Here is a 22,622-nt window from a genome sequence, read left to right on the forward strand (position 1 = left end):
AGTGAACTTATGACGTACATGCCTAGCGGAGATGGTTGCTCCAACAAGCCGAGTCGCGATCCAGTACCGCAATAAACCTACCCACGCTTGATACCAAATTACCACATGCAAAGACTAAAACATGGCATATGTACACATTAGTTTCCCACGCATTCAGCTTAGCCACAGCATTGGTGGGGCTTGAAATGAATGACGGACGCGCCCCGCAGACGTCATAGCAATGACAAGGTGAACCCAAACAATCATCTCGACCTCTTCCACTCAAACCAATTCTCTCCCACCGATACCCCAATACACCCTTTTGCACACCCAACACCCAGAAATACCATCTCTACCTCAAACTCCCAACTAAAACTCTCACACACAAAACAACATCAACAATGTCCGCCCTCTCGCCCTCTGCCCCTTCCCAACCCACCACATCCCAAGCCTACACCACCCCGGGCAACCCCACAGAAAAGACACCGCAAGAACAATCCCAAGCCACCTTCAACGCCTCCGACAACGCCGCCTTCGCCGACCAGCGCATCCCCACGAAACAAGCAACGCACGAGCAAGGGCTCCAAAACGCAAAGTTCGAGGAGGGAAAGGGCGTCCACGGCGCACCGGCTGGCGAAGAAAGCAAAGGCTTAAGCGAAGAAGACGTAGGACGCCACAAAGAGCTGGACGAGCAGCAGATGGCTATGCCGGGTGAAGGGCGGGTGGCAGATGCGGTGGCGAGGAAAGGTGTGGGACTTGGAGGTGGAGGTGCGCAGCCGGGGTTGGAAAGTGATTTGGACAGGTAAGTTATTTCGCGTCGAGTGTGGACGGATGAGGAAAGGGGGGAATTTGGGGCTAATAAGTTTGTTACAGGAAGAAAGCAGAGCAGGCGGAGGCGAGGGAGGCGATTAAGGCGGAGAAAGCGCAGGCTGCGGCCCAGGGTGGTGCGTTGGGACAGACTGGCGGACCGGCGAATCCGGTGGATAATGCTACTCAGGGAGGAGGTAATTATCCTAATTCTAGCTATTAGATTTGCGTGGGTGGCGTGGTTTATGATGGACATGTTTGGGTGGATGATAATGACACGGTTGATCACGCTTTTTCCGTCTAATCATGCAGTGTACAGTTAGATGTGTATTTTGAATAAAGCGATATCTAGAATCTAGGCTGGATAAAAGAGATAGTTCCATGAGGATGTACATGTTATGGAAAGAGATTCGGCAAGATCTTTGCAGTGTCCACACGTACCGCTCTCCATCAGTAAGCCACGAACGAAAAGGCAATTGTATTGTGTGAGAAAGGGTGAGGGTCACTGAGGAACATGACCGAGGACAGGTAAAATAACAACATGTTTAAATTTTATCCATTGTCCCCATAGAGCTCAGGAAGAGCCATAGGAAACAACATAGTATTAAACCATCCCCATCCATCCACTGCTGTTGAATGTCTTCCAGCATCTATATGCACGCACATATACGACCTGCACTGGTCCTCTCTAGTCTCAACCAACATGTGCAACGTGAACGTTATAGACAAACAAAGATGGCGAGGGCTGCCTCGCGCACTGTCCTGATTCGTGGAAAACAAAGACAAGAAACAAGAAACAAAAACGCCACCGATGCGAACCTACCGCAGCCCTCTGCGCTCCATAGAAGTCGCGGCTGGTGGTCACAGTCATCGAAACGCCAGACGGAAAAGCCCTAGGAATGAGATATGAAAGAGCAGAGAAGAAAAGAGAGAAAAAAAGAAGCAAAAACATTATGTACATCAACAAGACCCCTAGCCCTGTGACTAGAAAAGGCAACGATCATCGACGCGTAGACAAGGGGTGAGAAAGGGGGACAAGAACAAGGGATATGTGCACCTCATCTAAGAACCCATGTTGTACGTGTCGAACTGAAAGTTGTTCATGTCGGGTTGGGCGGCAAGGCTGGGGTCGAAAAAGGCCGTGTTATCGAACACCATAGGCTCACTTGCATGCATAGTCATACTGTAGTCCACAAACTGATTTGGATCTACAGGGACTTGGTTGATCAGTGGCATGGGCAGAGGCTGTTGCGATACAGGGTACTGGGCAGCAACAGTGGGGTCGAGAGTGTACGAGGCTGTGGTGGCGGGAGCGGGAACAGCGATGGCGGCTGTGCTGGTGAGGTCGAAAGAGGCGTTGTTGTCGATGGGCTCGGGCATGTCGTTGTCCGAGTTGTCGGCGGGGGATTGAGGAGTGGGCTTGTTCTCGACTTCCACCTCTTTGATCCAGTTTTGCTTCAGGTACTCCATGGGAGGGTGATCACCACCACCAATACCACCGCGCTTCTCGTCACTGCGACCCTTCCTGCCCCGCTTGCGGGGATGGAAGTGGGCACGGCGAAGATGGGCAGCAGCGTTGTAGTAGGCACCGTATACCTTCTTGTTACGGCAGTGTTTACAGTTGGCAAGAAACTTCTGGTCCGCTGATGAGTCGACGCAGATGTAGCCCTTCCTACGCGAGGCATGGGCACGAGCAATATGACGATCGAGTTCGTGAGTGCCACGGAACCCATCGGGTCGCTCGTTGCAAAAGTTACACTTGATCTTTGGATGCTGGGGTCGCACATAGGGCGTTTTAGCTATGACACCAACAGTTTTGGACGAGCCATCCTCTGACCGAATCCTTGTCGTCTGAGCATTGGACGACGCAGACTCGGTCTCATCGAGGTTGTCAATTGTTTTTGGAGCAATCTTGCGAGACGCAGCTTGTGCGATGATCTCGCGCTCGCGTTGCGACTGGCGAGAGTTCGTCGACGAGGATGCAGACACCTCGCTCGAGTTACCCAGGCTAGACGCGGCTGAAGTCGACCTCCGCATATCCTCCGCCAGGCACGACTGGTCGTTGTTGTTGAAGAGGGTGATGTCGGAAGAGGCAAGTGCAGGCACACTTGCGGGAAGCGAAGAAGAACAAGACAAAGAAGCAGAAGAAGAAGAAAGGAAAGCTTCACTGGAGGAGCCAGTGAAGGAGAGAAAAGGAGACACACCAGCGGACTCGCTGATGGGTTTTGATTCGACATCAAAGGAATAAGGAAAAGTCCCATCCTCTGAGAGGATGGGCATGGTACATGAAGAATCAGACTGAACACGCAACATGGAAACTTGATCAAAAAACAGAGGGTTGTAACTACCCTGACGACTCATGTTACTGGATTGAGTAACAGGCGTCATCAGAGCAGTTGACGGAGTTTGGGGCGAAGAGACATCGGACGATGAGCTCCACTGTGGGGTAGGTGTCAGTTGCAACTGTTGCGAATGCTGGGGAAAGGGGAAGGTGGAGGCGTCATGGGGCTGAATGCAGCTGCTGACATAGTCGTCAACGCTGTACTCGGCAATGGCACCGTCACAGCCAGTTTCTGGCAGCGAGTACAGACTGGGCTGCCTCTGCATCGACGAGTCTGAGTAGAGGGTGTAGTCGGTATAGGCGCCAGTTGAGGGGTCGTTCATGGCCGAATCTGAGCGGTTCATGACCGGGGCCGAGACAGACATCTGAGGGGCGTGTTAGAGCGGGGAAAAGAGGCGCAGACCAAAAAAATCCATACTGAGAATTGGGTCACGTCTGATGCGGGGCAGGGCATTGAGCGTGGTATTTGTTCGGCCGCAGAGGCTGATGTGGGCTGGCAGGCGAGCTGGAACCAGGCGTGATTCCGCTCCTCCTCGGTGAGGTGGGCGTTGCTCATCCAGAAGTTGCGCTTGGCCTGCTGGAGGAAGTCGACGTAGGTGTTGTCATTACTACTACTGCTGCTACTACTACTAGCGGACAAGGTTGAAGCCATGAGCGGTGGTAGTGGTGGTGGTGGTGGTGGTGGTGGTGGTGGTGGTGGTGAAGATGGAGTTTTGGTGATAGGGTAAAGTGACGTTGTTTGGTGGGCTATAGCACAGCAATTAGCACGGACGGAACGAGGAAGGAGCGGAGGGCGTGAGAGCAGCAAATGTTACTTACAGTTTGTGGTGGTTTGCAAAGGCAGGAGCGTTGGATGTGCTTTCAGAGAGCTTTTTGCAAGTGGTATATGTGCAAATGTGAGGATGTGGATGTGGATGTGTATGCAAGTATGTGAGACGGGATGGATGATCAAATGGTGAAAAAGAGCGGGTTGCGTCGGGGGGGAGTCCGAGCCTTTTAGCATGGCGTGGCGCACACGCACATGGGGGACGAGCGATGCGCTGGCTCGCGTCGGCGACAGTCTGACGCCTGCGGCCCGCGCTGAGCTGTGGGCAAAAGGACCAGGGCAGCGCTCAGAAGGGCAACGTGCCGTGGTGATCATGGCCCCGTACAGACTCAGATTATTGGATACGACCAGCCCATGCACGCCCTCATTTGCTGCCTCGCGCTCACGGCCCTGCAACACACAAGCAGGCCCTCCCCCAGTGTCCATCCAGCGTACATTCAGCCTACAGCCCGCCGGTGCCCTATCGTGTATCCGCACTGGGCAAAAGGCAAGGCACATGTCCTGCATGAGGTCGCATCTGGCAGCCTGTGCGCTCAGTGGCAGCACCATCCACCGCACCCTGTAGCCCTGGCGTTCAGCCCACGTCGCCGATGCGACATCACCAGCCCACCATATCGTCGTCATTCCATCCCTCTCTGCGAATCGCGGAAACGGCGGATCGCCCTCAATCTTCTCGTCTTCGTTAGCAGCCCTGAGCCGCCAATGGTCCAGACACGTCCATGGATCGTGTCTTTGGCAATGCTCTGCAAACCACCACGTCCCCTTCCTGTCGTGAACTACCGCTTCTGGTTGGTGCACATCTCCCCTCCCCCCCCGGATCGACCATCTGAATCGCGTCAAATACCATATTCATTTCACAAGGTTTGATTATCTATACTGCTGCTGCCCTCCTTAGCTCGCCGGGGCATTGACAAACACCGCACCAGGCATTCCTGGCGACAGCAGCAGCTCTATCAGCCTGCTCCGCTTACGCCTGTGTCGATGCGATGACACAGGTGCCGAGCATGACGACGCTGACGACGAGAAGGAGAACCTCGACGTCCGACTGCCTTGTCCCTTATCTGACTTTGCCTCGCTCACGCTCACGCTTGCTGTGCTTGATAGGCTTGCCTTGTCATCATGGCCCTCCTTCTCCATACTGCTGCAGCAGCTACCATTGCACAGCCAATACCTATCCAGCGAAGCCTCAGTCGCCTCTGCAACAACGCCCAGCTCTTCAAAGAACGTGACCACATCCTCCTCGAGCCCCACTAGCTCCGCGTAACGCTTCTCCTCGGATGCTAATTTGATGCCATCAAACGTGCATGCATCAAGTGCTATTGCAACAGAGTCTCTGCGCTGCCTTACTGGCTCCCGTGCAAGCATCATGCTCCCCGGCACATAGATGATCCGCCCGCCAACCACGTCAACGCTGCTGCGCCTGTGCTGCGTGTCCGTGTGTGTGTGCGTAATACCACTATTCCTACCCCATCGCATGTTTGAAGGCGACGGGGGCGAGCACATCTTGTCGGCCACCACCATGATATTGGCCGGGTTGTCGTTCCGAGCACACCACATCTGTGGACTGCCTAATGTTTCACTCGCGGCATGCCCTTTGCCAATCGCGTACAATTTTTGGGGTGTCGATAGTACCGAGCTTGGCGACCCTGTTACTGTTGCCGCTGTGGTACTATCTCCTCTGATACAGCCTCTACTGTTCAATTCGTACCCTGCAACGTCCGTGTCGAGCGCCGCCAGTTGCCTGCCTTGCCGCTTTGGCCCGACGCGCGTCTGTTGCGCCAAAGACGTGCGAGATTGCTTTGCACTAGGAGAAATTGCTGCCCCGCTGCCTTGTGCCTGTGCATCTGCTTGTGCTAGTAATTCCCCCATCATCCCTCTCTTGCTCATCTCCACGTCACATGACCGGACCCGCTTCTTTCTCCTCTGCTCTCCCTCCTTCTCCCTGTTATTGTTGTTCTTCCTCCGAATGGTATCAAAGTACCCTAGCCCACCAACACCGCCTACTCGCCCCTCTCCAACCGCTTCAACCGCTTCAACCAGCGGTGAAGCACGTGATTCCAACCCGCCATACGGCGCCGAGTACGCTTTTCTCCGTAGTCGTGCCCGAGCCAGACCTCTTACTACACCGCTGCTCACTCTGATGTCATCGGTGGGGGGCAATGTAATCGTCGTACTCGGTCTTTCTTCTCGTGACTCTGTCTCCGTTGGTGGGGGTGGTGATACACTGGATCCGTCTCTCCGTTGCGGTGAGGCCTTATCGTCTCTGTCGTTGTCGTCATGACCATTTCCATCGGCTTCATCTTCGGAAGATGAAAAATTCGAGTGACTAGCAGCCGTAGCCCAGAGTCCAGCCAGCATATCGATGTCACTCGTCGGCCGTCCTGCAAAGTTTGCACTCGGCAGTAGCTCAACTGGCATGTCATAGTAATCTTCTACAATATGTGGCATCGTGGCAGGCAGTATAGTAATGGAAACTGGGATTTAATCAGACAGCAAATGTGTGGCATTCACAATAGTAGTAAACAATACCAGTCGAACTTCTTTAACAAGCACCACCAGTTCCTCCTCGCAACTAGCTGAACATATATTTCTTTGTCCGTACACATCTGCACTGGTCACACTGCGGACTGCACAGACAACAGTAACTCGCGGGGTACGCTGCATCGCGAATTATTTTTGGTATACACAAAGAATCGCGAGGCTGAGTAAACTCATCCTGCATCCCACACACACACACTCTCTCTCTCTATCTCCCAGACAAGGAATTTTCGCTATCCGGCTCATGTAGACTCCGTGGCCCCCAAATCCACTCGGAATCCGGTTAAGCTTAGCTCTGCTCATTTATTAACGTTTACCCTTGTACAATATGCGCAGTCAATCGCTGAGCCTCATCCGCTTGACCCGGCTACTTGGAACCCCTCAATGATTTGCAACCCCGACACATGCATCCTCTGCTATTTTCATAACCAATCTTAACTTGACCTACCAAATCCCACTGTTTCTTGACTCAACCATGCATTTGACATACGATATTGAAGTATACTTTTTTTTCGTCTTGATTCAAGTAATGTGCCAAGCACCTAGACACGTGACATGGACTCCACCATGTGCAAAAAAAACAAAAAAAACATACGACAGCGGGGATTCGCCAGTGGTCTCCCACCTGACTACTAATCCGCCGGTAAACTGCTTAAGTATGGATGATCAAACGGGGATCCCTGCTGCCAGTGTCCTATGGTCGTATGTGAAAGAATTGGGAATTGAAAACTTCATGATTGTGGGTTTAAAGCATAGAACAACGGACTTGGACGCTGAAAATCAGGACTTGCTAATGGATTCCATGGTTTTTTTTCTTCCTATCATAACACGATGGGGATATGAATAGTTATCATAGTAGTTTGAATTCGCCTGTTACTCAGAGAAGAATTGGTAAGAAAGAATACATTCTACCAGTCTTCCAACACACATTACATACTACAAATCCCATCACTCTCCTACGAAACCTACACACTCTCCCCAAAAATTTCCGCCCTCTCATGCCCTCCCCTCCTCAGAAAAATCTTCATACTCTGCAACACCTGCGCCTTCAAATCCGGACGACTCATATTCTGCCCCGCAAAACCACCATACGTGCTATCAAACTCAAACGGCTTGATCGCCTTCCAGATGGCCAGGACAGCAGGCGGAGGTAGAGGGATCATATTTGGATACGCCCACATGAAAGAGAAGGATGTTGTATCAGGGATACGGTGGGCGTTGTTGAAGCCAGACTATGGTGTTTAGATTAACAATCAGTTTGATAGGGACAGAATAGGGTAAGAGAAGGAAGGTAAGAGGGAAGAAGGACTCACAGGCACACTCATAAACGTATCAGCAATAAACAGCTTCTCCTCCCAATGCGCGACTGAACTCCCTTCGAAATGGCCGCCGCACTGGATCATCTTAACCTCACCACTCACCTCTTCAATTGGCGTTACACCCTTCACAAGCTTCCTCACACCCTTCTTATCCTCGCGGTTAAGCCATTGCGCGTCGTCTTGGCATGTGTACACTGGACACCCGAATGCATCTGCCCACTCGAGGTGCGTGGTGTAGAAGTGCGGGTGGCTAATTACAATTGCCTTGAGCCCACCTTTTGAATTGATGAAATCAATCGTCTCCGGGTTCAGCAGCGCAATGCAGTCCCAGAGCACGTTTCCGTGACTTGTCTGCAGCAAGATGGCGCATTGCCCGATGCCAAGTTGCTTGCGGGTAGTGCTTGAATCAGCGAGACCGGCAGGGAGCTCCGAAGGGGTCAGAGGCTTTGTGCTGATGTAGTGGATTCGGGCATCCTTGGAGTCGGTTTCGAATACGTTTTTCTGTGTCTGTTGGTTTTTGGCAAGGTTGGTCCAGGATTGGCCGGAGGCTGGGACGTATTGACGAGGATCCTATTGCGTGTTAGGTTTTATATCCTTCTTGGAGTTGACCATTTTTTAGTGTTTGCGGAACTAGTAATGGATTGATTGGTAAACACTTGTATGACGTACATCGCAGATGCGGCATGTTTCAGGGTGCTGCGACAACGGAACGTCGTATTGTGTTCCACATGTTTCGCAGATGGCTAGGTCGCTTGGTGAGAACTTCATCTTGTGTAGTTTGAGAGTTGTTGTATGGTTGTGTAATGTAAATGTATAGGGTCGTGGAACAATTGGCGTATGTCATCTGTCAAGGGTGTCATGGTTGCTATTTTATCCAACTACCAAAAGTGGGGTCAGCTTCTAGAGCTCAACCTGATATCAAGACACGTTCATGATGACAAAGTTTTGGACCCTGAAGCTAGTGAATTCATTCCATGGGCTTCGTGACTGCAGAATTGGGCCTAGCCTTAGAGACCTATCGTGGATGCCTAATAGGAAAGAATATGGTACTGAGTGACAAATTGGAGCGTACTAGACCACGAATCCATACATTTGTCAGGATTCATCAAAACCTTCACAAGCTTGGTCATCGCAATCGAGACAGATGGTATTTATTGCGTAATACTGAACATGTACAAAGGCTAGCTGCAAAGCCCCCAAACGCCTATTACCAAAAGCGTTGTCTACTTTTCTACCGACTTGGCGTCAATCTGTGCCTTTGGACTTGCGTTTGCAATTCTTGACCATTCGCCGTTGAAAGCATTGATAAGCCACCATCTCAATTCTGTATCTTCGTCAGCATTGGCTCTTGCATAACCAAGAAAACTACTTACTGTCATAGACAATCTTGTTGGCGTTGTGGAAGTAGATGCTATGGTCCGAGTCTGGAAACACGTGTACGTCGTAATTTTCAATGCCTGCAAGATCCAACCGGTCCAGTAGAGTAAGTGTGTTCTGCATGTGCACGTTGTCATCGGCGATACCGTGCATGACCAGAAATCGGACATTATTCGCGAGCGATCTCACATCAGTAATGGTCGAGTTTTCGTAGCCTTCGGGATTGTTCTGGGGCGTGTGCATATAGCGCTCCGTGTAGATGGAGTCGTAGAAGCGCCAGTCGGTAACAGGCGCAACGGCCATTCCGTACTTGAACGTCTTTCCTCCATCCTGCTCAAGGGTCTTCAGGGTGTTGAAGCCTCCATAACTCCAACCCCATATAGCCAACCTATCAGCATCAACATACTTTTTGCTCGCCCAGATCTTGGCCGCTGCAATCTGGTCGTGCGCTTCATAGTATCCAATGTTGCCTCGAGTGATGCAGCGCAGCTTGCGACCAAGGAAACCTGTACCACGTCCGTCTACAGTGACAACAATGTATCCGAGACTTGCAGCAATGTAGGATTGGAAATCAACCTTGAATCGCTTATTCACTTCCTGCGAACCTGGACCACTGTATTGGTAGAACAATACAGGATACTTCTTCTTTTCGTCAAAGTGTGGCGGGCGGCGTTCTAGAACGTTGAGTTTGAAACCGTCAACGTCGATTGTCTGGTATTTGAGAATTGGCAACTCAAGCTGGCGCACTAAGCGATCGAGGCCTTTGTTTTCTTCGATAGTCTTTTCGTATTTCTCCTTGTTTGCCGATGTGCTGATGATCTTCTGCCATGGAATTCCGGGGCCTTTGTATGAGATCAAGGCGAATGAACCACCAGCCGAGAATGATGCGTCGTAGTACCCTGAACCGCTATTCTCTACGACTTCGCTCTTTCCGGTGCCGTTCAGATACACAGAGTATGCGTGTCGCTCTGTCGAGCCTTTCTCAGTGGATATGTAGTAGACTAGGTTGTTCTTCAGATCCACTCGAGACGGCGCCTCGACAACTTCCCATTCGCCCTGGGTGAGCAATACGGGCTTGTCACTGTCCAAAGGTGCAAAGTAGCCAATGTGGTCATAACCCTCATGAATAACAGTGTCGATGTAGCCATCGTGCTCGCGACCGTTGCCAGGATCTGCTGGTACAAAGGTAGTTTTTTGTGAAACTTCAAACCATCCACCGTCTAATTCCGCAACGTTCTCAGTCCTGATTGTTTTTCCAGTACGTTGCTCGACGTCCATCAGCACTAGCTTGAGGATATCGCTCTCACGGTTCGTTTCCCGAACAAGTACCTGCTTTGTCTTACCCGCCCAAACGATCTCGGTGATTAGCCTGTTGTCATCTTGGAAATCGTCCTCAATCTTGACACTGAATACCTCGCCCTTCTCGACGTCATAGAATTGCAGCGATACGATCGGATTTGGCGCGCCAGCCTTGGGGTACTTGATATTGCGAACTTCGGGATAGTTTTCTTCGCCAGCCTTGGGCCTTTCTCCGCTGGGCCGTGACAAAAAGTATTGGACCGGGTACGTCGGAACGATCGATTCATCTGTGCGCAAAAAGGCAATGTACTTGCCATCTTCAGACCACCATGTTGCACTGTTGCCTTGGAAGACCTCCTCTTCGTATACCCAATCGGGGATGCCATAGAATAATTCAGTTCCGCCGTCCTTTGTGATTTGGATGACTTCTTTGGAGTCCAACTTGCGTAAGAACATGTTGTTGTCCCTCGTGAAAACGACCGCATCCGATTGCGGTGACAAGGAGGCCAGTTGGATCACAGCTCCTGGGTTTTGTGGATCCAGAGGCTCGCCAGTTTGTGTCTCGACATCGAATATCCAGTACTTGCCCGTACCAGAGTGTCGCCAATTCTTTTGGTAATTCGACAGGACTAGTACCTTCTTGAAGTCCTTGCTTGGCCAAACATCATTAGGATAGACAGATGTCCCGTCCACCGTGAAGCTCTTTTCTTTCATAAGCGTTGTTTGTGCTTTTGTAGCTCTTGCCTTGCCCTTGCTTCTGATATCCTCGACTATCAAGTATCCCTCTTTCCCAGAGTCTCTCTCAAGCAACAAGCCGTCCTCGCCCGATGGGCCTGCTATCCACTCGACGCTCTGTTGTTGGGGGTAGAATCGACCACCCAGAACATCATCCATGGTAATCTTCTTTCCTGAACCCTTTGTTGAGCTCGCAAGAGGATCATGTGGCCGGCTCGAGACAGGCTTGTAGGTGCCGCTCATCAAGAAGAACACCAGCGCAAGCGTCCATCCTGCTACACATGCCGTGCCTACAATCCATAACCATCTTCGTGTCTTCTTATCTACCCCTGTTGGGGTTCGGTATTGTGCGCCCTCGATATCAAACTGTTCGTGTGGGCGACTTGTATCGTCTTCGTCAGTGTACTTCTCTCCACGATTTAAACGCGATGCACCGGTGACTGCTGGGTTGTTGATGTGTTCGAGAACTAGCGACGTGGTGGAGATGGACGATATAGAGGCATCAGACTCGTCTTCTGAGGTGCGCGCGGATCGCTCATCTTTGGTTAGAAGCTCCGCTTCCTCTTCAGGAAGGGCGCGGTGTCGCGGCATCCTAGCTGTAACGTGATGAATTTTAAAGGAATAGGATCACTTTGGGAATCAACGCATCTTGATAGAAGAGCAATACAGATCGCTGTAGTCCACTTCCAGAAATTGGTATGCGGCTGCGAGGTGTGGTCAGGGGTTACGTATAGGCTAGCATGCGGAGGTGCGGAGTTCACGCGGAGGTGTCAGAGCTGGAGTTGGCCCGAAACATACCAAGCCACTTTTTGATGCAAGGGGGGAACGCCAGCGCAACACAAAGAATCCAAGAGATAAATTTCTATTCAAGTCTAAACTAGGACAACTTTAGAACGGTATAGTTTCAGCTTATTGCTTCCAACTTTATAACTCATCAGTCCCCTCCTTGCAATCGTGATAAGCCAAGCCTCTGGAGCTTTTTCACTTGAACGAAATCGTGGCCAATTTGTTGACTAACACAACGCCCCCTAATGTTTTTACTGATATGACCAAGAGACTACTTAAACCAAGGCGGTAGCTATCTTGCAGAATGCTTGTCAGAAGAACTGTCATAGGAAGATGTTAGGCCTAGGAGAACCTGGGAAGTATCGAGTGCTAGCGTAGAGCTTTGTCTGAAGGAATCGCCCGTGTCAAACAGAATGTGCTTTATCGTTAGACTAAGACGGCAGCGGGCCAAGGTAATCCTAAGGTTTTGTTTAGTGGGTAGTCATTAGGATTGGCTCTGGAAGTTCCTACCTCCTTCATTGTGCCCACGGCATACATCTTGTCAACTTCAGATCTCAGACCCTTGATCTTGATACGAATGTTAGTGCCCTTTTCAATAACCTGTTCTCCGTCGTCGGTCCATTGCGGCGGTGTGGCGTTCGCGTCGAACTTGATCTCGGCAGGGATCATCTATTACCTGTTAGTGAATGAGGAGGCGCATACGGAGGGGAGATCTTACACTTCGTCCTACGAATGCTTGCAAAGACCCACAGTCTACAAAGAAACCTGTGCGGAGCACTGAGGTGACAATGCCATCCATCTTGACATGGTTAGCTGAGCAATCCGCAGTCGCGCCCCCAGTTTGCACATACCACCTCGCCTTTGTACGGCCTCCACACAACTGCCTTGTAATGTACAACGTATTCAGCGGAGCCAGAGCCAGGCATGACTTTGCCATCGGATATGTCGAACGAGTCCAAGATGCACACTATGGTGTATTTTCCAGTACTCGACCCCTCCTCTTTCTGCAACAGTTCGCGATGGATGTGCTGGCGAATCAGAGGACCAAAGTACGACGGATGCAGCTGGATCGTCTTCTCGAGTTCTTTGAGAAAAAACATATTGCGCGGTATGCGACTGGCTTGACGGACAGGGCAGAGTAAATGTGCGCGGTTTTCTTGGAGAATACGGACGGAGTAGCACAGGTGAAGGTAGATAACGGTAGAAGGCGAAGAAATCCAGACGATGCTCCTTGGTATTACGCGACTCTAAAAGTCTTTATTCTGACGGGCCCAGTAAAGAGTCGACAGTGTGAAGTGTAGCTAACACGCGTGTTTCAGCGAGACGCGCCCTCGGCCTGCAAGCCAACCCTAGTTATTATATCCAGCAGCCCATGCGCACAGCCCACAGTGTATGCGCGCTGCTTGTGGTAGTTCGGGGATACAGCGGTAGCGGATTCGGGGAAATTTGGGAGGGCTGGGAAAAACAGTCGAGTGCTGCGACTTGAGCGTTGAGCTCCCGAAGATGCAGGGCTCCAGGGCTCTCGGCACGGAAAATCATTCGCTAAGGACCAAGCAGTGACCAGACTCCCACCTGCCAGCTTGCGCACCCCCACACACCCATGCCGTGATACTAACGTTCACTTTGCGCCATCCGCACATCCTCGGTCCTCCACGGACGCTGTCCTGACTCCACGCAACTCGTCGAGCGCTCGCATCCCCCATCCCCAAGATATGATTTAGTCGCTTGACACCCTCTCGCAACGCCAACACGAGCTCAAATTCCGCATCCGGCACCATGTCTCTAAATCTGGAGAAACAACTTGTCTTTGTACGTCATTCTTCAACAGACACATGTATCGATCTAACTGGACAGTAGTATGGAGCATACCACCATAACAAAGTAGGCCTCTTCCGCCCGGCCGTTTTCACGTGTCAGCTAACGCGCTGCCCATCAGGTTAACGTGGGGATACATATGCTTTGCGTACCTCCCATCCTCTTGACATCTTTTCTCCTTGTATGGCCCCTGAATTGTCACTGCCCAAGCCCCACTAATCCGAATCATAGCTCACCAACACACCGGCCGTGCCGCTGCCATCATGGCTTTCCGTTCCCAATCTCCCGCTCAACGTCGGCACCGCCGGAGCTGTACTCTACTCGACCCTATATGTCCTCATGGAGCCTGTCGCAGGAGCCATGATTGCTCCGATCCTTATCGGTAGCACCGCTTATGCAAATCACCTCACATCCACGTATGGCGCGTCAGTCAACTCTTGGGCTGGCGCAACCAACATTGCATGCTGGATTGCGCAGTTTGTCGGACATGGAAAGTTTGAGGGAAGGGCGCCAGCATTGCTAGACAACCTCATTCAAGCCATCTTCCTGGCTCCATTCTTTGTCTGGTTCGAAGTTCTCTTCATGCTCGGCTACCGTCCAGAGCTCAAACGCCGTATAGACCAGGCAGTTGAGCAGGAGATCCAGAAGTTTCAGAAGAGCAAGGAAAAGGGTCAGAATGGCTCGGCAAAATAATTCGATACTTGAAATATGGATTTGATGACCAGAGCACAAGTGAGGCATGGTGATGTCTCTATCAGAGGTAATAGAAGGATGCGTTCAGGCTGCACTGCCCTAGGATGCGCATGTAATGTATGGATACTACGGCAGAGTGAGCATTGCATGGTGCAAGGCGTATACGGAGTTGTGTCGCCTATGGTTGTTAGTTTTGCACATTTTGTCTATATATTTCTGCTGAAGGGGTTGCAACATAGTAGGATACCAATCTATAATGTTGTTCGCTCAGACTATTGTGTTAACGAGTACCAATTCATTGTAAAATTTCTTTTCTTTGGAAGTACGTCATGGGTCTTCCAAGCAATATCCCCATAGCTGAGGGTTCGACCCTTAACTATATGTCGACATTATGACAGCCAATCGATAAGGCAGCTTGTGGGATGCGAGTTTGTGTTACACACAGTAGCCACTCTCATATAGGAATTCGAAGGGGCCAGTCGCTTTCCTTTTGCCAATTGAAACCTCTAGAATATTATTTCTCAGCTTATGACCTCGCAAAATCTCCTCGAATTTGAGCGTGGATGTCGTGGTAGAGTTGGAGCTCGGTTGAGAAACGGCTTTTTTAGGATTAGTGGTCGACGCCAAGGTCCGCGCTTTCCTTCCGAACCGCAGGACTTTCTTCCTCACAGCAGAGCTCCCATCCTCAACTCCATCACCATCTCCCCTCTTCCATACCTGCATCAATCTCAATTGGTTGCAGAGCTACCGAAATAGTCTCTTGAGCAGCTGCAGCCATGTTCTCAAGGGCCATCCGCCAGTCGAGCCGCCGGGTCGCTGCAATCTCTGCCACCAGCAGGATTGCTTCGGTAAGTCCATCGCAACTGCCTGCAATTGCGCCTTCACCCGGCCCAGCCATCGTCCGCCATTGATAGAACCGATTTCCGATGCCATTGGCTCCACAATGGCGCTTCGTTGATGGAAGTGGGCGGCCTGCGCAGCACTGCGGCGGGACCAAGGAAGCTCCCCTCCTCCGAAGATGCAGCGCTGACGGCTTTTTCTACCAACAGACTCGCGCTCCCGCATTCACCAACGCCACGCGCTTCTACGCTTCCGACGCAAAGGCGACCCCAACGGAAGTTTCCTCCATCCTTGAGCAGAGGATCCGCGGTGTCCAGGAGGAAACCAGCCTCTCCGAGACTGGACGTGTTCTCTCCGTCGGGTAAGCCATTTTGCCCATGCAAATAGGCAAGGAAACTGACCGCGGAACAGTGACGGTATCGCCCGTGTCCATGGCATGAACAATGTTCAGGCCGAAGAGCTTGTCGAGTACGCCAAGTCCACAACATCACTATTTCCCCACGGGAGCTAACAATTGCCCCAGGTTCGCCTCTGGTGTTAAGGGCATGTGCATGAACTTGGAAGCCGGCCAGGTCGGTGTTGTGCTTTTCGGTTCCGATCGTTTGGTCAAGGAAGGCGAGACCGTCAAGCGTACCGGACAGATTGTCGACGTTCCCGTTGGCGAGGCTCTTCTCGGACGTGTCGTTGATGCTCTCGGTAACCCCATCGATGGAAAGGGTCCCCTCAAGACCACTGAGCGCCGCCGTGCCCAGCTCAAGGCCCCCGGTATCCTGCCCCGCCGTTCCGTCAACCAGCCCGTACAGACTGGTCTCAAGTCTGTCGACGCCATGGTTCCCATTGGACGTGGTCAGCGTGAGTTGATCATTGGTGACCGTCAGACCGGAAAGACTGCCGTCGCTCTCGATGCTATGCTTAACCAGAACAGGTGGAACAAGGGTAAGGAACTCTGTCGAATACATTGATACATTGACGACTGACATTAACTGCTAGGTACCGACGAGACCAAGAAGCTGTACTGCATCTACGTCGCTGTTGGTCAGAAGCGATCCACCGTCGCTCAGCTCGTCAAGACCCTTGAGGAGAACGATGCCATGAAGTACACAATCGTTGTCGCTGCTACCGCTTCCGAAGCTGCTCCCCTGCAGTAAGATTTGACCCGTTTTGCGCTTTGCATGGGCGGTTACTGACTTAGTATAGGTACATTGCGCCATTCACCGGTATGTTCATTTCTCTTTTGTATTGAATTTTGCGTTGCATTGTTTTGTTATTTTCTGAATTGCGTGTGCTTTTCTCTCACCTGTGAGAGGCGGTGTGCGGGGCGGGAGGCACCTACTTATGCCCCGCCTGTTCCGTTTCTCTTCTCTTCTTCTCTGTACTGCTTTCTTTCTGCTGTCGATGGACGGCGTCCATTTCTTCTTCTGTTGTAGTGATGAGGATGAGGATGGTGGTGGAAGGTGAGATAGAGGTGAGATGGAGTTGCAGGACCGACGCGAGTGCGTTGGGTGACTGGCGTGCCTTCCTCCAGCACAACACGCTCCTTCCCCAGCAGGCCAGAGCCACCTCTCACTCCGGCTCTGGCCTGCAATGCTCCTTCCTCGGTGGGTTTTTTCCTCCACCAGGAGCAGGGGAGACTCACAAATGGCCACTGGCCATTTTCTCATCTTCCGGTTACTACCTCCATCACTCCTTCAGCATTGAGTCCCGGTGCAGCCTGCCTCCGAGCATCGCGATTCTCCAGACACTACCAGCACTACCACCACAGTACCGGGAACGTGCCTGCTCCACCCGGCACTCCAGCAGGAGCAGAGTACCGGCATCATGGATGACGGCAACACCCTCCTCGAGCACCTCGATATTGAGGGTCACCCGGCTGCCGGTGATACCTTCTTCGAGGACCTTGATCTTCCCGGCATTGTGGATGCTGATGACGGCTTCTGGGAGGACCTCGATTTTGCCGGAATCGATGCTGAGCAACCCACCGCCAGTGACGGTCTCTACAACTTCATCCATCGTCTGTTGTGGCAAGTGCTTGAGTCGGACCTTCCCGACTGGTACCTTCACCCCATCTACCGGATCATCTATCCTACCAAGGAAGAGTTTGACGAGAAATGTGCTTCGCTCTCCATCACATTTGTCGACGGTCTCCTGGAAATGATCAACTCCCGCATCCCACCTTCCATGGAGGAAATCAAGGCCCTCCCGGCTGCTCCCTCCCCGGAAGAGTTGTCCAAGGTATGGGCTGTCTACATGCATGTCTACGAGCTCGATGGCCGTCGAGGCCGCCTCTACGCCGGCTCTGCTACCCACGCCTCGTTTGGTGCACGCCCCCGGATTGGTCAGTACGAAAAGCCACATGGGTACACCATTTCCCGGCTCATCAAGCGCGCACTTGCTCAAGGGTTTGTCAAGAAGCACACTATGCTTCTCTGCTGGTGTCCAAAACCGCCGCCCGGACTTGTCTACCAAGCCCGGCAACACCTGCTCGGCCTTGAAGCAGCCTTTCAGATGATCTTCTACACTGTCATTGGCAACAAGTACGATGGCACTTGGCTCCACCTCATGCCCTGGTCCCGGGATCACATCTCCTGGTTCCCCTTGTGTCAACAGCTAGCCCTGCGTGAGCACTGCCGGGGCGACATCTTCATTCCCCCGGAAAAGCTTGCCATCATCACTGAAAACCGAGCTGCTCGAAAGCGAGAGAACCGGAATAAGCGACCCAAGGGTGCTGCATATCAAAGGTGGTCAGTATGGCGCCGGGGCTACTACAGGATGGTTAAGCAGTCCCGTATGTTTGCCTGCGATGTCTGCAACCTTTCCTTCAAGACGATTCAAGCCAAGAACCTCCACCTGACAAGGGCCCGGCATAAGAGGAATGTTCTCATCATCTCTCGAGGTGGTGTCGTCCGGCCCTCAGCCAGGGCAATCCGGTGCAAGGAACTCCGGGACAACCACAAGGCTACATGGAGGTACCCCTGCCGTACGTGCGTCAAGTGCTTTGTGGAAAGGTTCAGTCTCCGGGATCACTTCAAAACCCGCGCTCATGCTGCCGCTGCCGCCGCTGCCGATGAAGCAATCGAGGACTTCGGTGATGAGCTTGCTGTCGACCCGGATGATTCCGACTATCTCTCTGAGATGGACTCAGACGCGCTCTCTGAGCTTGGCTGGGAACTTGGAGAGGTTGGAAGTGGTTCCGACTCCGACTCTGAGATGCTCTTTGAGCATAGTTCGGAGTTCTAAGGATGGAAAATTCCTGACATCACTTGGACAGCATATTTTGCAATTTCATGTGTTTTTCTGTGGCGCGTTCTTTCTGTTATTGCGTTCTTTCAATTCCTTTCGGGATATTTTTTTTCCATGGATTTCACGAATATGTTGCTAACGAATACATTTGAAAGGCTGTTCTATGGGAGAATGGTACGTAGATCCTCCTTTCATTCACGCATTTTTCCCGGCTGATAAATATTTTATAGGTTCCGCGACAACGGCAAGCACGCCCTGATCATTTACGATGATCTCACCAAGCAGGCCGTCGCCTATCGCCAGATGTCTTTGTTGCTGCGCCGCCCTCCTGTAAGTTCGCGCACAGACCACCACGACACACCTTCACCCAACCCATTCCACCCCAACACCAACCCGCCCCAACACATCCCCAACGCCTCTTTTAACTATTGCTAACTGTTTAACAGGGCCGTGAAGCTTACCCAGGCGACGTCTTTTATGCAAGTAAACCCTTTCTTCTGCGTGATCTTTGCTAACTTTTTTACAGCTCCACTCCCGTCTCCTTGAGCGAGCTGCCAAGATGAATGATAAACTCGGCGGAGGATCCCTCACGGCCCTTCCTGTCATTGAAACTCAAGGGGGGGACGTCAGCGCGGTTTGAGCCCCATTTTCGCTTGCTGTCGCCGTTCTAAATGGCTAACTTTTGACGTAGTACATTCCCACCAACGTCATTTCCATTACCGACGGTCAGATCTTCTTGGAGGCTGAGCTCTTCTACAAGGGTATCCGTCCCGCCATTAACGTCGGTCTCTCTGTCTCTCGTGTCGGTTCCGCTGCGCAGGTCAAGGCCATGAAGCAGGTCGCTGGTTCCCTTAAGCTCTTCTTGGCCCAGTACCGTGAAGTCGCTGCCTTTGCCCAGTTCGGTTCCGATCTCGATGCCGCTACCAAGCAGACATTGGCCCGTGGTGAGCGTCTTACCGAGCTCCTCAAGCAGAAGCAGTACTCTCCCATGGCCGTCAACGAGATGGTTCCCCTGATCTACGCTGGTATCAACGGTCTCCTCGACAACGTACCAACCAACAAGATCCTCCAGTGGGAGGCTGACTTCCTTGCCCACCTCCGATCAAACGAGTCCGACATGCTCGCCCAGATTGACCGGGAAGGTGCGCTTAGCAAGGAGCTTGAGGCAAAGCTCAAGGAAGTTGCCCAAAGCTTCACCAAGAGCTTCGTTGCATAGATGGGTTGAAGGATGGAAGAGTGTGTACGGTCTATTCCAATGTTCTGAGGGGCCAAAAAGCGCTGATTGGTCTTTGAGAATAGATGTATAATAGAAGATGCGTCTTCACCATCAGCTGTCAATGGAAGATTTGCTTGTTCACTTCACAGATGGCTAGGTATCGCACGCCTGTCTATATCATCAACGACTACTCCTTGTGATTCTATATGCCCCTTTTAGCGCCCATGTGCGAGTCCGTTCCTGCCTATAGAGATGGTGTTATGGTATGGGTTATACGACAATTGAATGTTTTTCCATGTTATGAATGCTTGGTTGTCTACTTTGTGACTGTGTTGAGACAATGCTGACAATGCTTAACATGAGGTGTGGTAGCGGGACAATTATGGGGTGTTCGGAATCATTATTGCCAATTGTACCAAACCCTACTAGCATCATTGTTGGCTATTCATCCCTGGCGGTGTTGCAATGCGGATCTGATTGTTCAACTTGTTCAATGCCATCGTCCAGTCTAAACCATCTAACCGCATTATTCAAACACCACCAATCTATCCAATAGATGCCTGTCTACTTCTTTGTCCTTTGGTCTTGCTCCTCTCCCCCGCTCGCATCACCATCTTTAAATGGGTCGTCGCCGATTTCCACCGCATCACCCGTCTCAGGGGGCTCATCGTGATACTCATCATCCCATGCTGTCCTCAGACTTATGTCATCATCATCTTCTCGTAACCGCTCAGCAGCTTCCAGCGCGCCCGGTTCATCGTGATATTCATTCTCCAAGTCCTCAATGCTTACACGTCGGACGCCAGCACGCTCCTCGGCTTCGAGCTGGGCAGCGCGGGCTTTTGTCTTGCGGTAGACTAGCCAACCTGTGGTTACGCCCGCAATTAATCCGATAATGATGGATATGTAGGATAGTGCCTTTGTGCGCGGGTCCATCTTGCCTCCGCTCTCGGCAATCTTTTCCAACTGGGCACCGATGAAAATGTGGAGCATCAACTTAGGTGACACAATGGCAGTAGCGAGCGCATAAGACGCCCAGTGTACAGTTGGAAATGTGGCGACGGCGCCATTGGATATGGAGTATGGTAGTGGGCACAGGCGGTACATGACGAGGAGTTTGATGCCGTCATGCTTGAGTGTCAGGGAGAGGGCGGCGAAGCGGGTGTCGTTTGCTACGAGGCGGTGTACCATGGATTTGAGGAGGGTGCGCGAAAGGAGAAATGATGCAGTGCTTCCAGCGACTGATGCTGTTGCTGCTATGAACCATCTGTGTCGAGTCAGCCTACTATCAAGGGTCGCCTGGTGTATTGTTGGTTTAAACCCACCCATTTGGAAAACCATAAACGAAACCGGCAATGGTAAGGAGACTGGAATATCCAATCAGAGGTGGAAAGGAGACGATGAATATCAGGGCCCAGAGTATCAGCCAGCCTGCTGTGACATCCCTCCATTTCTTCGCCATAGGTAGCAGGGCGCCGAATATCCGTTCGCCGAACACCAAGAACAATATGCCTCCTACTACCAAGAGTATATTCCCTACAATGAACAATACTTTCTTGACAGGCGATAGTTTGTTGTACTGATCCAGGGCTCGCCGTGAGTATTTGTCCCAGTTGCCCATTGCGCGTTGCCGCCATGTAGTTTGTTGGCTGTTATGCGAGGCGCTGCGCCGGAAGGTGGACGATTGTCGCTGACTCCATATTGGCGTCTCACCCGTTTCCTCATTCTCAAGCGGAAGCGCAAGGGCGCGCACATCATAGTCGGTCGCTGGCATAGCTGCCTCAGTGTTTATGCGTTGTGGTGGCCTGGATGGAGCGACCCGGACGTACGCGGAGGTAAGGGAGATGTAATGGCAGGTGATGGGGGAAGGGATTGTCAGTTGGTACGGCTGAAAGGGGACATTCCGTGGATTGGTAATCGGGTGTCAGAAACAATCGAGGGTGTTGGTGTAGAATGCTAAAGCTAGTGCTGGTGCTGGACAGCTTTTGGTTTCATCGTCATCCCGGGCGGACGAACAATGATGCACCGCCGCATCCGCTCTGCATTAGGCGCGTATATGAGATGTGCCGGGACAGCCACGGAGTCGCAGCGTGGCTTAGTCCTTTTATCCAAGGACTCGAAGATGCCGTGATTCGAAGAGCACACGTAGTTTGTTTTGCGCAGACACACAGGGCTTGCTGCAAGTGATCTACCGCCTGCCAGTCATGGTGCGGATACCGTGTGTATACGCTGCGCGCACGTGACTTTGGCTAGCCTCAGCCTCAGAAGTGTGGCGCCCCCCCTCAATTTGGCCTATTAGCAAAAGAGGGTTGAGGCATATGTAGCAGCTTCGTTTCGTTGTGTCCAGGCTCCAATTGTCCATCAACCCGTCGCCAGCCTTGTCCATCCCGCATCTGGCTAAGACTCTTCCTCTCATACCGTTCCCATCCGAATGCATCTCGAGGCTCCGAGGGCCATGTAGGGACTGCTGGGATTCCAGTGTGCAGATTGCCTGTTCCCGCTGTATGGTTGACCTGCTGCACGGTGCAGGCTCCCCCCACCCCTACCTACGTAGTTGAGCAGCCTGAGCTTAGTCCCTTGAGCTTCATTCGCGCTCGCGATCGCCCGCCCCCAAGGCATACATTGGCTCTGTCCTCTTCGGCGCACTCGCTGTGTGTCCTGCAGACAGAAAGCTGTAGGACAAACTGTTTGCCCTTCCCGTTGCTGCTTCACTCTTCTGAACGCGCCGGTCGCTCTGCCAATAACCGCAGTACTTAATCAGCCCGACGGCCTCCTGTCTCGACCTCGCTCTCTACCCTCGTCCATCCCACG

The 22,622-nt window shown here is 52.0% G+C and overlaps 9 protein-coding genes across 9 annotated transcripts; 3 read left to right on the forward strand and 6 right to left on the reverse strand.

Moving 5' to 3' along the window:
• Positions 1 to 97: 97 nt before the first annotated feature.
• On the forward strand, positions 98 to 1,246 carry COCSADRAFT_38122 (uncharacterized protein). The gene is made up of 2 exons (XM_007702887.1): positions 98 to 781; positions 853 to 1,246. Exons 1-2 carry the CDS (start codon positions 381 to 383, stop codon positions 1,007 to 1,009), a joined length of 558 nt encoding a protein of 185 aa, XP_007701077.1. The 5' UTR covers positions 98 to 380; the 3' UTR covers positions 1,010 to 1,246.
• Positions 1,247 to 1,848: 602 nt separating this feature from the next.
• COCSADRAFT_161769 (uncharacterized protein) lies at positions 1,849 to 3,779 on the reverse strand (the record flags this gene model as incomplete). Its single annotated transcript, XM_007703274.1, has 2 exons — positions 1,849 to 3,492; positions 3,546 to 3,779. 2 exons carry the CDS (start codon positions 3,777 to 3,779, stop codon positions 1,849 to 1,851), a joined length of 1,878 nt encoding a protein of 625 aa, XP_007701464.1.
• Positions 3,780 to 4,844: 1,065 nt separating this feature from the next.
• COCSADRAFT_182506 (uncharacterized protein) lies at positions 4,845 to 6,488 on the reverse strand (the record flags this gene model as incomplete). The annotated part of the gene is made up of 1 exon (XM_007703275.1): positions 4,845 to 6,488. The coding sequence occupies exon 1, from the start codon at positions 6,399 to 6,401 to the stop codon at positions 4,845 to 4,847; it is 1,557 nt and encodes a 518-aa protein (XP_007701465.1). The 5' UTR covers positions 6,402 to 6,488.
• Positions 6,489 to 7,279: 791 nt separating this feature from the next.
• On the reverse strand, positions 7,280 to 8,647 carry COCSADRAFT_38124 (uncharacterized protein). Its single transcript, XM_007702888.1, has 3 exons — positions 8,480 to 8,647; positions 7,805 to 8,380; positions 7,280 to 7,723 (listed from the first exon to the last, which is right to left on the reverse strand). Exons 1-3 carry the CDS (start codon positions 8,576 to 8,578, stop codon positions 7,457 to 7,459), a joined length of 942 nt encoding a protein of 313 aa, XP_007701078.1. The 5' UTR covers positions 8,579 to 8,647; the 3' UTR covers positions 7,280 to 7,456.
• A 114-nt stretch (positions 8,648 to 8,761) lies between these two features.
• Positions 8,762 to 11,956, reverse strand: COCSADRAFT_38125 (uncharacterized protein). Its single transcript, XM_007702889.1, has 2 exons — positions 9,184 to 11,956; positions 8,762 to 9,134 (listed from the first exon to the last, which is right to left on the reverse strand). The coding sequence occupies exons 1-2, from the start codon at positions 11,810 to 11,812 to the stop codon at positions 9,034 to 9,036; spliced, it is 2,730 nt and encodes a 909-aa protein (XP_007701079.1). The 5' UTR covers positions 11,813 to 11,956; the 3' UTR covers positions 8,762 to 9,033.
• Positions 11,957 to 12,067: 111 nt separating this feature from the next.
• COCSADRAFT_38126 (uncharacterized protein) lies at positions 12,068 to 13,474 on the reverse strand. Its single transcript, XM_007702890.1, has 4 exons — positions 12,859 to 13,474; positions 12,726 to 12,806; positions 12,518 to 12,676; positions 12,068 to 12,465 (listed from the first exon to the last, which is right to left on the reverse strand). The coding sequence occupies exons 1-4, from the start codon at positions 13,105 to 13,107 to the stop codon at positions 12,439 to 12,441; spliced, it is 516 nt and encodes a 171-aa protein (XP_007701080.1). The 5' UTR covers positions 13,108 to 13,474; the 3' UTR covers positions 12,068 to 12,438.
• A 95-nt stretch (positions 13,475 to 13,569) lies between these two features.
• On the forward strand, positions 13,570 to 14,807 carry COCSADRAFT_120491 (uncharacterized protein). Its single transcript, XM_007703276.1, has 4 exons — positions 13,570 to 13,816; positions 13,865 to 13,888; positions 13,944 to 14,003; positions 14,054 to 14,807. The coding sequence occupies exons 1-4, from the start codon at positions 13,784 to 13,786 to the stop codon at positions 14,513 to 14,515; spliced, it is 579 nt and encodes a 192-aa protein (XP_007701466.1). The 5' UTR covers positions 13,570 to 13,783; the 3' UTR covers positions 14,516 to 14,807.
• A 375-nt stretch (positions 14,808 to 15,182) lies between these two features.
• COCSADRAFT_38129 (uncharacterized protein) lies at positions 15,183 to 19,959 on the forward strand. Its single transcript, XM_007702891.1, has 11 exons — positions 15,183 to 15,363; positions 15,565 to 15,716; positions 15,767 to 15,823; positions 15,879 to 16,291; positions 16,346 to 16,499; positions 16,553 to 16,572; positions 18,751 to 18,769; positions 18,826 to 18,925; positions 19,042 to 19,074; positions 19,122 to 19,229; positions 19,287 to 19,959. The coding sequence occupies exons 1-11, from the start codon at positions 15,292 to 15,294 to the stop codon at positions 19,809 to 19,811; spliced, it is 1,653 nt and encodes a 550-aa protein (XP_007701081.1). The 5' UTR covers positions 15,183 to 15,291; the 3' UTR covers positions 19,812 to 19,959.
• Positions 19,895 to 21,862, reverse strand: COCSADRAFT_120497 (uncharacterized protein). The gene is made up of 2 exons (XM_007703277.1): positions 21,137 to 21,862; positions 19,895 to 21,078 (listed from the first exon to the last, which is right to left on the reverse strand). Exons 1-2 carry the CDS (start codon positions 21,583 to 21,585, stop codon positions 20,376 to 20,378), a joined length of 1,152 nt encoding a protein of 383 aa, XP_007701467.1. The 5' UTR covers positions 21,586 to 21,862; the 3' UTR covers positions 19,895 to 20,375.
• Positions 21,863 to 22,622: the final 760 nt, after the last annotated feature.

Source organism: Bipolaris sorokiniana (assembly GCF_000338995.1).
Source record: "Bipolaris sorokiniana ND90Pr unplaced genomic scaffold COCSAscaffold_9, whole genome shotgun sequence".
NCBI classification, from domain to species: domain Eukaryota; kingdom Fungi; phylum Ascomycota; class Dothideomycetes; order Pleosporales; family Pleosporaceae; genus Bipolaris; species Bipolaris sorokiniana.

Coding starts and splice junctions, on each gene's coding strand:
- COCSADRAFT_120491 (XM_007703276.1), top strand. CDS start 13,784: ATGTCTCTAAATCTGGAGAAACAACTTGTCTTT. Junction 13,817..13,864: donor TGGAGAAACAACTTGTCTTT/GTACGTCATTCT, acceptor ACTGGACAGTAG/TATGGAGCATACCACCATAA. Junction 14,004..14,053: donor TCTTGACATCTTTTCTCCTT/GTATGGCCCCTG, acceptor TCCGAATCATAG/CTCACCAACACACCGGCCGT.
- COCSADRAFT_38122 (XM_007702887.1), top strand. CDS start 381: ATGTCCGCCCTCTCGCCCTCTGCCCCTTCCCAACCCACCACATCCCAA. Junction 782..852: donor TTGGAAAGTGATTTGGACAG/GTAAGTTATTTC, acceptor AGTTTGTTACAG/GAAGAAAGCAGAGCAGGCGG.
- COCSADRAFT_120497 (XM_007703277.1), bottom strand. CDS start 21,585: ATGCCAGCGACCGACTATGATGTGCGCGCCCTTGCGCTTCCGCTTGAG. Junction 21,079..21,136: donor GTTTATGGTTTTCCAAATGG/GTGGGTTTAAAC, acceptor GACTCGACACAG/ATGGTTCATAGCAGCAACAG.
- COCSADRAFT_38126 (XM_007702890.1), bottom strand. CDS start 13,107: ATGTTTTTTCTCAAAGAACTCGAGAAGACGATCCAGCTGCATCCGTCG. Junction 12,677..12,725: donor AAGCATTCGTAGGACGAAGT/GTAAGATCTCCC, acceptor AACAGGTAATAG/ATGATCCCTGCCGAGATCAA. Junction 12,466..12,517: donor CCGTGGGCACAATGAAGGAG/GTAGGAACTTCC, acceptor ACAAAACCTTAG/GATTACCTTGGCCCGCTGCC.
- COCSADRAFT_38125 (XM_007702889.1), bottom strand. CDS start 11,812: ATGCCGCGACACCGCGCCCTTCCTGAAGAGGAAGCGGAGCTTCTAACC. Junction 9,135..9,183: donor CAACAAGATTGTCTATGACA/GTAAGTAGTTTT, acceptor ACGAAGATACAG/AATTGAGATGGTGGCTTATC.
- COCSADRAFT_38129 (XM_007702891.1), top strand. CDS start 15,292: ATGTTCTCAAGGGCCATCCGCCAGTCGAGCCGCCGGGTCGCTGCAATC. Junction 19,075..19,121: donor ACCCAGGCGACGTCTTTTAT/GCAAGTAAACCC, acceptor ACTTTTTTACAG/CTCCACTCCCGTCTCCTTGA. Junction 19,230..19,286: donor AAGGGGGGGACGTCAGCGCG/GTTTGAGCCCCA, acceptor CTTTTGACGTAG/TACATTCCCACCAACGTCAT.
- COCSADRAFT_38124 (XM_007702888.1), bottom strand. CDS start 8,578: ATGAAGTTCTCACCAAGCGACCTAGCCATCTGCGAAACATGTGGAACA. Junction 8,381..8,479: donor AAACATGCCGCATCTGCGAT/GTACGTCATACA, acceptor AACACGCAATAG/GATCCTCGTCAATACGTCCC. Junction 7,724..7,804: donor ATACGTTTATGAGTGTGCCT/GTGAGTCCTTCT, acceptor TAAACACCATAG/TCTGGCTTCAACAACGCCCA.